The 11,975-nt window shown below is 38.8% G+C and overlaps 1 protein-coding gene across 2 annotated transcripts; it reads left to right on the top strand.

The window, feature by feature from the left end:
- The first annotated feature begins 875 nt into the window (after positions 1 to 875).
- On the top strand, positions 876 to 11,589 carry NSMCE4A (NSE4 homolog A, SMC5-SMC6 complex component). Of its 2 annotated transcripts, none has more exons than XM_072869843.1 (11): positions 876 to 1,258; positions 2,529 to 2,609; positions 3,160 to 3,290; positions 4,361 to 4,512; positions 6,502 to 6,601; positions 8,007 to 8,097; positions 8,580 to 8,674; positions 9,446 to 9,494; positions 10,182 to 10,273; positions 10,857 to 10,948; positions 11,483 to 11,589. In XM_072869843.1, exons 1-10 carry the CDS (start codon positions 985 to 987, stop codon positions 10,938 to 10,940), a joined length of 1,149 nt encoding a protein of 382 aa, XP_072725944.1. In that variant the 5' UTR covers positions 876 to 984; the 3' UTR covers positions 10,941 to 10,948; positions 11,483 to 11,589. The 2 variants fall into 2 exon arrangements, with proteins under 2 accessions (XP_072725944.1, XP_072725946.1); XM_072869845.1 differs by lacking the exon at positions 11,483 to 11,589 and adding an exon at positions 11,299 to 11,461.
- Positions 11,590 to 11,975: the final 386 nt, after the last annotated feature.

Raw genomic sequence — 11,975 nt, 5'->3', positions numbered from 1 at the left:
TAGGGAAGCTTAAAAGTAGATGAAAGATTTGTTACCATCAGGTGCATCGTTACATTTCCACTCCTTAATGAAGATGAAAGTTCTAGGCCTTTTCTGCTCAACTTTTTAAAAGCAGATAAAAGCAGAAAACTTGCTTAACCCCACGAGGTAAAAAGTCACGCCTCGGACGTGTGCGAGCCGACCTCAGCGGCCGACTTTCGGGGATTTATTCGAAATGAATGACTTCGGCGCAATTTGTTTTGGAACGAGCCAAGGACGACTACCCGCCAGGCTCGACACCGCCGGGGGGCTGCGAGCGGTGGTCGCTGCCGCCGCTGCGTTCCCGCCCCGCTACGAGGCCGCAGTTACCTCAGCGAGGGGCCGCCGACGCCCGGGCCGCCTCCCGCCGCCGGGCGCCCTGAGGGGGCGACGCCGCCCGCACGAGCAGGCAGCCGTCGCGCAGCAGGCAGCTGTCGGCCGCCCGCCCGCTCACGCACCGCGAGCTTCCCTCGTCTCCCGCCCCGGCAGCGACCTCACGGGGCGGCGGCGGCGGCGGCGGCAGCAACAACAGCAGCAACAACACTAGCAGCAACACTAGCAGCAGCAGCAACACTAGCACTAGCAGCAGCAGCAGCAACACTAGCAGCAGCAGCAGCAACACTAGCAGCAGCAGCAGCAGCAACACTAGCAGCAGCAGCAGCAACACTAGCAGCAGCAGCAGCAGCACTAGCAGCAGCAGCAGCAGCAGCAGCAGCACTAGCAGCACTAGCAGCAGCACTAGCAGCACTAGCAGCAGCACTAGCAACACTAGCAGCAGCAGCGACCGGAGCGGTCGCTTGGCCTTGGCCCCGCCCCGCCGCGCCCCGCCCCCTCCCCTCCCCGCCGCGCCCCGCCCCCTCCCCGCGGGTTTGGCCCTCTCGGGCCACCGTCGCGACCGGTAACGGCGGCTGCGGGGCCGTGGTGCCTTCCGCAGCGGCTCGCGAAGGCCCGGGGCGCCGACCAGCGATGTCGGAGGCGAGTGGGAGCGGTGATGGCTCCTCCTCGCGGGGCTCGGGCGCGGACCGCGGCCGCCTCTCGCTGCCGTCCACCTCTCGCAACAGCGCCGTGCCCCAGCACAACCAGCACCGGCTGTCGAGCCGCCCGCGCCCGCCGGCCTCCGGGGAGGAGGGAGAGGAGCCGGGCGAGAAGTTCAGGCGACCGGAGGGCGCCGAGGGCGCCGGCGATGAGCGCAACAGGATGATCCGGAACCAGTACCGGGAGCTCATCTCCAGCGTGCAGCGTAAGCCCGGGGTGCGGCTCCCCTCAGGAGCGGCCCAGCCCGCGGTGGGGGCCGCCGGCCTGTGCCCGGCCCCGGGGCGGGCGCGCCTTTCCGCCGGCGGGGAGGCCTCCTTGTCTGTCAGGGGGCTGCGGGTGGGTGCCGGGGCAGTGGTTTCGGTGCCAGGCTGGTAGCCTGTCATTGCTTGAGCAACTCTTAAAGCTTTCGTGGGAACTCCAAGTTCCTGCTGAAATTTGGGCCTGTACTTAGGTCGAAATTTGTCTCCCAGGAAGCATTTGCGTGCCCAGGGATAGCAAGTTTATGAGGGATTTAACTGCACGCAACGTGTGGTACTGCACTGATGCAGGGGAACTATCAGCTTTAGACCTGGAGATATACTGAAAGCCTCTAATTTTGCGTTCATGGTGTTTGAGCTTTAATTTGAAACTGCAGGTACCAGCATCTGCCTGGACCAGAAAGTTATTCTTAGGCTTTCCAGAAAGTGCTATGGGATTTTTAGCATCTCTCTAGATAGGTGTGGCAGTACTTCTCCCGTGTATGTTTGGAGTGTGCTGTTTTTCTCATGAAAGCATAACAATGGTTGGTTGAGTAAGTGCTGCCAAATTTAGCAGCATGTGGTGTTGGTTGTTTTCTGCATATTTGCTAAATTTATAGGGTTGTTTTACAAGAGAATGCAATGCAGTTTATGGATGATCCAGTCTGTGTTTATGCAGAAAAACAATAGTGGTATGTCAGTGCATCAAGTATGATGTACGTCCTTAAAAGCAGTGCTGTGAGCTGTTCAGAATTGAACATCTGAAAGCCTTGTTAAATCATGTGTATACTGTTACATATAAGTAACTGTGTTTGACATGGCGATTTTCAGAAATCACCAAGCATGCATTTTTGGGGGTTGGTTTGTTTCTTTTATGACAATCCTTAATAACTTACAGGTAAGATGAATAACATGCAGAAAACTATGTTATCTGGTAGCTGCTTTGACACAGATACAGATATTTTACTGGAACCAAGAGGAATCTGGGATCTGCTAACATATATTCAACCATATAAATCTTATTCCCTTGAAGTAAATGGAAAATTAGTCCTTCAAACTGAGTTAATGCATAAGCATTAATAAAAACGGAGCCTACATAGTCTTGCAATTAATGTATTATAACTACATTCTTTATTTTGGGCTATGAACTAGCCAGGTTTGATTAAGGTGTAAGTATGTATTTCTCAATGCTTCTATATTTAAGTAATTTAGGATTTCACTTGTGTCCCTTCCCCCCAGAAAATCGTGAGGATATCTTGTGTTCAAAAAGCAACAGACTGACAGAAGCTTTGGAAGAAGCCAATAAATTGTTCAGTGGAGGTAAAATAAATTCTGTGGTCCTTATTAGAGGTGTTTGCTTGACAGTTGGCCTATAGAAGGACAGTTGGCCTTCTATACTTTCAAGTGTAACTTGAAATAGATATGTTTAGTTGAAGAGGAATTGTTTGAATAAGTTGATAAGAGAAAATAAATATAATTACTTAAGTGTTTATTTGTACTTAGAAATACTCCTTGCTTTACTTTGACTCTGTAGAACAATATATGTAAGTAGTGCATATGAAAAGATATTAATGTAGAGGGGTTCATTTCACTTGGAGAGATGGAAAACATGTAAATGAAAAATGCATTTTATTCTTTAAGAGAATGTGTTATTTTTCCGTGCTTGCCTTTGTCAGGGTCATCCTCTCCTTTTCTCTCTCTCTTTTTTTAATGCAAATATTCTTATAAGGATTATGTAAGTAATTGTGTTAGAGGTCATTGGAATAAAATGATTTACAAAGTTCTATACCCAGAATAGTCTGTATGCTGAATTTTATTATTATATTTTTGACAATTTCATATTATTAACATAAAATCTTTTCTGTAACAGTTTCCTGTGCACGAGAGGCTGCGCTGGATGCCCAATTTCTTGTCTTAGCATCAAATCTAGGAAAGGAGAAGGCCAATGAGTTGCACTCTGAGATGACAGCATTTGATTCACTAGCATTTGCAGAAGACTTGGTAAGTTCCAGACTCTGAATTTGCCAACAATTTTGCTAGAGGTTTGCCCTATTTGTTACAGAATCATAAAATAAAAGCCTCGGATTGTCAGTCAGTACATGACAGTTCTGATGGAATTGAACACTCTTATGAATTTCTTTGATTAACTTTCACGTTAGTGTTGTTAATTGTTTTAAACTATGTATTAGGCATTTCCAATATGCACAGAGGAAAATCTAACTTAAAATGCAGACATCCCTCTCCATTGTTGCTTTGCTGCTACCTTATCACAGTTCAATCAGTTCGTGCTCTTAGGGTAGTCTTGTGCACTTTTTTTATACCCACTATTTTGTAGTTTCCCAGTAGCTAAGTAGTTTCTTTATCCTGTGCACTGCTTCATATGTTTTTGGATGGAGTTCTCAAGGCCTTGTGTCACTGGCATGAAATGGGACTTTGGATTACTTGCACGCTTTTAGACTTGACATGTTTGTCTCTTTGTACTGTGACTGGGTGGAAGAATCAGTTCAGAATAGCTCTGAAGGAGACTTTTTTCTTCTCCCCTGAAAATTTTCTCTTATGTTACAGTAGATTACTAAGGAGTGTGAGTCTTTGGTCAAGTCTAGAGCTCTGCAATATAAAAACCCATCAAGTTCAGTTGTTTTATTGAAGTTTTTCCTGGGCAAGTCTGGATTGGTGGATGCAGGGTTGGGCCAAATGAGTTGTTTTATAGTGTTTGAGGAGCTAGGCTTCCTACGAGTGTGTGGTGCTCAGAAACTGTGAGACATCTTAGCTTTATAGTACAATTTAAGTAATGCTTTGCTACTTCATACATCATTGAAATTCTATTGGAATATAGGCAGTGTTATTTACCTATAGCTCTTTTTTTCATTGCTTGCTGATGCTTGCTGAACACAAGTCTACGTGAGTGCTTTTCTGTTTTCATAGTATCTTCAGGAAAGTCAAGGTTCTTATGCAGTGATATTAAATATTAATCTAGCAGGACAAACACAGTAATACGATATTTCACCATTAATGTATCTACTGATCTTTCTCTCAGTGAATTTTCATTGCTGCTTTTTTTTCTTTTGTAGCTAACCTTCATGGGTATAAATCGCATAGAAGTAGAAGAAGATCATAGTGATTCTGAGGGCATTTCAGGTGGCTATTTACCTAGTAATGCCTGGCATAAACTGGGAGAAGAAACGGAAAAGTACTTCAGAAGAGCACCTTCTTTTCACTATATGTAAGTTTATTTAAGGAAATAGTATATAATGCAGCACAAGCTAATGGCCTTAACTGATTCTTATCTTTAATGCCTGGGCTTGAATAGAGTTTAATCTCAGGTCACAGAGTGTCAAACAAGAACTTCTGTGTGGTCTCTGTTCTTACGGTACAGTGAACTCCTTGTCTCCCAAATATTTCATAGCATTTCTGTCTTTGATTTTTTTTTTTTGGCTTGGCTACAAATTAATATCACTTGTATCTAGTAGACATAGTAAGGTATTCTTGATTTACCTGTTTCAGACCAAAACCAATAGAAGTGATCCTCTTTCCTTTAAAAGCTGACTCTTTCCTCATCTTTCTCTCCCTGTACAAGCTGCAACCAGAATCATGAATAGAGGAACCTGTTTGTTTGTTTGTTTGTTTTTCCTTTCCCAGACAGTTATGGAAGATCAGTCTGTCTGAGTCTATATCTTTTACCTGATGATTGTATTATCATGAAGAGACCTACAGTTCTTCTTGTATGTCTGTGTTAATGGGTTGTCTTTTAGAATCTTGCTTTCTGGCTCTGCCTTCAGAAGAAATCACCTGATTACTGGCAAGAGGCCTTATGTAGAATCAGCGTCATCTCTCCTTACGCTCAGGCAACCCATTTAGTAGGAGCCTTTTTAGCTGCTGCCAAATGACCCTTAGTCACCTGGCTTATAGACAACACTCCAATTTAAGTCTCTCATAAAGTCAGCCTACAATAGCAGGATTTAGCTCAATTAAATTGTCAACAGTAAAGCTGATAGAATATTATTCAGTTGCCTATGCTTTTACACTTGTTCCACCCCCCCAATAAGTATCACTGTAATTGTAAGAAAGTTGCTGAATATAATAATTTGATCATACAGTATGTGATATTTAATGTTGGATAGCTAATTGAGATATTTCAAAGTTGTGTTTGCACTTTCAAGCTTTAAGCTCTAAACAATAAGTATATTTTGCAATCATTTTTATGATCTTAAGATAAAACTGACTGCAAGAAAGACTTTTTTTCTCATTAGTTGCATTTTGAAATCTTAAGTAATGATGAGCTTCTTTTGATGGAGGATGTGTGAATATTCCCAAAGTGTTAATTTTAGATAATAAAGTGTCATTCTCAGTTTAGGAAAAGAACTACTTATTTCTGATGCCATCTATTCTTATTTGAGGCCTGAGTTGTTTTTTTTTTCATGGTCAGTCCGTGACTTTTGAAATTGAGCAGTTGCAACTCACCCAAGATAGGGAAAAATATGTGCTGCAGAATTTTTGGGTACCTGCTGAACTAACTTGAATTGAGTCTCAATTCACACTCTCTCCTTTAGGCATCTAACTTGGTGGAGATTCAAGGCAACCAAAGTTAGGAGCCTAAGTTCCTTATATAGTCAATGGAGAGAGGTAAGCACTTCAAGAAAGTGCTTAAATCTGGCACGTATGTTACACACACGTTGTTTGATGAGAAACTTTGGATCCCTTTGTAGTGTACTGAACGTTCTATTGATTGACTGTATTTTTAAAATTTGTGGTTTTTTTTTTTTTTAAAAAAACTTGCTGCAAACCTGAACTTACAGAAACTAAACAATAGATGCAAAAGAGATAAATATTGTATGGAGAGAGTTTTCAGGCAGAGAAGTTTGTAATAAATTCAAATGGAGATATTGAAGGATATGAACCATATAATCTGTTTCATATCTTAACTAGTTTTAAGAAAAGTAGATTTAAAGTTTTCAGTGAAAAAAAAAGTTGGAATAATTGCATCAGATTTTATACATCTGTTGATAATTCTGGTATGAGGCTGCCAACATATATTGGGAGCAACTTTTGGGGATGGTTGTTTACAGAGATCTCTTAATGTGATGAGGCTTTATTTTTAGATATCAGTCATTACTTTGCACTTTTATCAGGAGATCAACTGCTCAGTGTCTAGATTTCTTAGCATACAATGTAAAACATATTTCTATATATGTGTTCTTTTTGTTTTGGTTAGGTTAGGATCTTTCAAGTCTGATCCTCCTGTACCAAGGCAACGGATTGAGAGGCAGAAAAAGGCTACAGGAAGAGAAGAAAGACGGGCAATGCCTGCTCAGGTTTGTGAAGTGTTATCTTTATTAACGATTTGTTATGGCGTAGCTATTACAAGTGACTTTTAAATCTTTCTGTTCGTGTTGTTTTGGGTTTTGTAGTTATGAACCTTTTGGTACTGAAGGATTCGGACTTCATTACTAGGTTTCTTGGTTTGTTTTGTATGGACTGCAGTATTTCACTGAGTGGAAGGAAATAGAATTTACAGACTGATTTCAAGTTCAGAAATAGGATTTACAGACTGATTTTTCAAGTTCAAATTAGCTTATTTGCTCTGACGCTCGTTGCTTTGGAAGGAAACAAGAAACTTCTTTACGTTAGTGTGTTTTCAACTTTTATTTAAAAAGTGTCTAACAGTGTGTGGCATTTGCACAGAAATGTGGTTAATGGCAGCAAACTTATTAGCTCACTTAACCACTATTTTCCCTGCTTTCTGTTTCCCTATTCTTTCCGTCTTACTCTGGCAGAAAGGCAAAAGTCTGAGAATACTTACAGGGAGGCTTACATTTGAAATTTGAAAAAATAAACCATGTTGTTATGGGGAACTTCTGGCTGATAATGCCAGTACATAGAGGCAAAATCTTGAGTATGTCTTTTTAAATACAGCCTACTTCATAATAATCCAAATAGTGATAGAAAGTATTCTGATACAGTTTGTACTGAGAAGAAGAGGAGCTGGAAGGTTTGAGAGTTGCTTCCAGAAGTGACTGCTCTTTGTGGTTTGCTTAGGTAAACACTGCTGATCAGCACACATGTTAATCTGTGTTAGATACATAGTTATGTGTGAAAGTTTCTGTAGCTTGCTTTATTGCAAGATGGTCAAAGGGAAAGTGTTAGCTCAGCGGAACAGCAAACAGGTTACTGAAGAATGCGCTTGAAATTTGTGATTTGGTGCTCTGCTGATGACAGTACTTGAAGGACGATTTGGAGTGCCCTGCTTTACAGATAATGAACAAATCTGTAAAATCACAATAATCCTGTCCTTTGATCGTGTCAAACTTCATGCCGTGACGTTTCTTACATGTACACTTAGGTGCCTTTTCTGAAAGAAGTTAAAGATCTTAATGAACTGCCCTTCTACGCTTATAAACAAACTTATTTGGTAAACTCACAGACTATGTACCACTAGGGGTAACCCAATTCCACAGAACTATTGGAAAGTAAGCGTAGACCTCTAAATAGGCTCAAAACATACAACCTGTGGCCTTTCAGCTTGATGTTGTAAGATGGGAATTAGTTCCTAAAGCACTTCGTAAATTCTCTCATGTTTGCCTAAGTGTGTCTGTAACTGTGCACATGTGGCGTAGAGAGAAAAACTTATCTTTTGTGTCATGTTCATAAAAGGCCCTTTTCATAGTCTTGTCTTACCACAGTGGTTAGTTGAGGTGAAACTATGTTTCTTTTTTCCAGTTAAAAAAAATGGAGGAGTCTCATCAGGAAGCTACAGAAAAAGAAGTAGAGAGGATCTTGGGATTATTGCAAACTCATTTTAAAAATGATCGTAAGTATGATTCAATTAAGCTTTTAAGGCATTAACTTGAGAAAATGAATACTCTTAATCTTTTACAGTTAAGAGTAGATACACTAGAGAAATGGAATTAGGTGGAGTTTGCAAGTAGATATCTTTATGTTGAAGGATATATACTGACTGTATTTTTAATGAACACTAATCCGTTGCTGTTTGATTGCAAAGTAAATTTAAATCCTACTGTCTCCCTCTTATTAGAGCGTGCCATTTTTTAGAAGGCAATCAAACTGTGTATGTATATGTGTGTGGCAAAAGATGGAAGAAAATAATATTCTCTAGAAACTTTGTTTCTTTCTGCAGGCAGCTGGGAATTCAGCACTGTAACTAAATTGACATAAACATTCAGTTAGCTTTTAAAAGGGGTACTGACTTTCTTAAGTTTGTGTTTACATATATTAGCTCTGTGTATACCACCTGTTTAGTTTTTTTTAACAAACCTATTTTTGCATCTCTAGCTGATACGCCTATTTCCTTCTTTGATCTTGTGATTGATCCAAACTCTTTTGCACGCACTGTGGAAAACATCTTTCATGTGTCCTTCATTATAAGGGTAAGGCATGACATGTTCTTGAAATCTTATTTTAGATATTGGAATTATCTAGAAATATTGATTTGTTGTTTTTATGGCTTCAATATTGATAGATTAGGATTTAAATATTAGGAATCCTAATTTGTTTTCTATGATATTTTGGTAATTGAATAAAAAAGAAAACAGAGTTAACAGACTGATTTTTTTTTTTTTTTAATTGGATTTTTCTATTACAGTCAGTTTACCAACAAAATAATAGTGAAATTTTTGCTATCAACACAGTTTTCAAAAAGGGATTCTAGCTCACATTAGATTATAGAAGAGTAGTCACAGAGTACAGAAGAGTTATTGATGTTGTCGGAAAGTATTTCAGTGTAATGTTTTATGTTCTTTTCGAATCTGTAGATTTGCACGTCCAACCATACTTTAATAAATAAAATTAATTTAGGAAAAGAAAAGCTTACGAATACATTCTGACTAAATTCAGGTTTATAGTGAATAGTGATGTGAGTATGAAGGGTTGACTCAAGTATATTTAATGAATAATAATGATTTTTAATAAAACAAATGTTTTTTAATCCAACAGTTACCAACTGTCCTAGATCAGCTGCATTCTTTATGAATAAGTGCTATATTTAAATAATTTTTCTTATTTGGTATGCCAATTAAGATTCTTTATCAATAGATGTACCTGTTTATTATTATGTAATATATTAATTAAAAATATGAAATCTCAGTGCATTATCCTAATTAGCTCTAATTTCTGAAACTTTAAATCCTACTGTCTTTTAGGATGGTTTTGCAAGATTAAAGCTGGATGACGATGAATTGCCAATAATAGGTAAAATCTAGCTTTAAAAGACTATGATTGTTTTTTGTTACAACATTGAAAAGTAGCTACATCTTATGTGTTCACAAGTTTTAGGTATATTTTTAGCTGCAAGAGTAGAGATTTGGGGATATGCGGTGAATGTAATTGAAGGCATAAGAGATTTATGAGAGGAACTGAAAGGATTGAGTCTCTTTAAATATCAAAATATGGAAAAAGGCCATTATGCTGATCTATACAAATTAATTCTATTAATAGAAATAAAAGGTTATTACCTTTCCTTTTAAGTGATATTTTCGCTAATAAGTATATGAACATAGTTACACTTTGCCGAGAAAAGATATTTTTGTGTGCAAGAAGTCTCCTTTGTTTATCTGAGTTGGGAAGTGCTGCAACTTTGAAACAGTTGAAAAGGAAATGCCATCCTACATACAAGGTCTTTCATTCCCACAGACTTTGGTGGGATTTCATAAAGGATTAAATACTTAGATCCTTCTGGGACTCTGGAAAATGTTAGTTTCTAAATTTTTAGGAGGTAAGACTAAAGAAATTTCTTAAGAAGCATATGGTACAGGCTATTGATAGAGACTAGCATAGTGGAGCATGTATAATTGATTTGCTTTTGGTGAAGCTTTTGTGTTCCTGGAGGAAACTGACTTTACAAGTGTAAAGACTATGCAAATACTGTATTTTGAACAGAGCCTTCAAAAGACAATGAGGGAAGAGAGGATGACCATAGTGCTGGAGCACGGAACCAGGTTGTCATCTCTCTGAACCATCAAGAATGGAAGGTATAATAGAGAGCACTTGATACTTTTGAATAATTTTTTTTTCCTTAAGTGTAAGAATGCATCTGAGAGCTGTGCTGTTGTGTACTCTGATGGGGCTAGGTGTTCCTGTATATATTATCACTACATTTAATTTTATGGATTCCAGAACAATCACAAATCTAATGAATGCTTTTAACTGCAAGAAAACTGAGAATTGGGATAGCAACTTCATCTTTGATCCTTGAAGCCTGGTCAATTTAAGTGCTTTTAAGATGTGCAATGACTTGCCTTTACTGTTTTATGTGAGGACTACATAAGTGTGGAGTCTGTTTCTTCCCTTACATACAATACTTGCTTCTAGAGGGGAAGTTCTCCATGCAATTTCCTCCCTGCTTGCTGTTTGTAATAAATCTTAGACAAAAAGTAGTTTTTAGCACATACAACTCTTCTCCTTTGGGAAGGTTCTCAGAATGTGCAGAAGAAACTCAGTAATTTGAAATAGTGCTTTAGTATGAGAAACTTTATTACTTACCTGGTGGTAACTGCAATTAAATTGAAATAGTTCAGCTCTTGTAACTTAAATACTCTTGTCATCTCTAACCAGGAGATCGTAGAAACATATGAAATAACAGAACCCATGATTAGCTCACCTTATCATAGAAATGAAGATGAAATGGAGATAGCTTAATTCTTCAAGTAAGTTCTTTTAATAAATCAAACTAAATAAGGATACAGTGCATGAATTCCTTATGCATGTGGCAGAACTGCAGGGAAACTACCTGTGACTTACAAATGTAGAAAAACTATAAGCAGTGTAGCTGTATAACGTCTGGAACATTTCTATATTCTTGATCTCTTCATGGAATAAAATGTAATCTATTCTTCTACACAGTAATTAACTGAAAAAAACTTTATTTTTACATTTGATGGTCAGTTAAGTGATATACTTGAGTTAGTTTTTGGAACGTTATACTTGTATTTGGAATGCAGTGCTGTGAAGAATCATAGCTATGTTTTTGTACTTTTTTTTTTTAACCTACTGACAGCTGATGTTGTTAGGAGAGTAGCCTGAAGAAGGACTTAGGGAAGCAGGAAAGGAAGACAGCGTGGTTCCCTCTAAAATCCTTTAAACGATAGGGTTGAATTATTTTATTGTCACAGTTGTTTGGTAAGTTTCAAATCTTAATGCATATTGTCTTATTGTTTTCTCTTTTTTCCTTTTCCCCCTAGGTGCCTTAAAGAAAATATTTTAAAATGTTTCCTTCAGAAAAGTTTTTATATGTATATATTGTAAAATAAAATTTATTTTTATGGGAACATCTTGACACTTTATATAAGCTGTCTTGTTTATACCTGTCACAGGGTTATTACCATATACTTTCTATTTATTATGGCTTAGTTTACTACTTTATATAAAGTTTACTGACACTTAGAAGCTTTCATAAAAAGGAAATGCTATCCCCCTTCTTTCATCCCTTGTCTCTCCGCAGTAGCAGCCTGCAAGTGGAATTTACATGGTTAACCATCTCTGCTGTGATAATCTTGTTATCTAGATGATCTTGGGTGCTGCAGGAGAAATTGATACTGTCTTTCTGTTCTTTCTCTTCTGGAAATCAAGGTTTGAGTTTGGAAATTTGGTCTCAACTACAGATAAAAATTCCTCCTTCCTTTTCTTTTTTCCTAAGTCCATCATGTGTATTTGGTCTTGTAACTTAGGCAGGAC

This window comes from Ciconia boyciana, chromosome 8, assembly GCF_034638445.1.
Source record: "Ciconia boyciana chromosome 8, ASM3463844v1, whole genome shotgun sequence".
In the NCBI taxonomy this organism is placed as follows: Eukaryota; Metazoa; Chordata; class Aves; order Ciconiiformes; family Ciconiidae; genus Ciconia; species Ciconia boyciana.
The sequence above is the reverse complement of the archived record's forward strand: the minus strand, read 5'-3'. Positions and strand labels throughout refer to the sequence as shown.

Bases quoted from the DNA above. Each gene is read 5' to 3' on its own strand.
- NSMCE4A (XM_072869843.1), top strand. From the start codon at position 985: ATGTCGGAGGCGAGTGGGAGCGGTGATGGCTCCTCCTCGCGGGGCTCG. The intron at 4,513-6,501 runs GTAAGTTTATTT...TGTTTTGGTTAG, and splicing joins GCACCTTCTTTTCACTATAT to GTTAGGATCTTTCAAGTCTG. The intron at 10,274-10,856 runs GTATAATAGAGA...ATCTCTAACCAG, and splicing joins TGAACCATCAAGAATGGAAG to GAGATCGTAGAAACATATGA.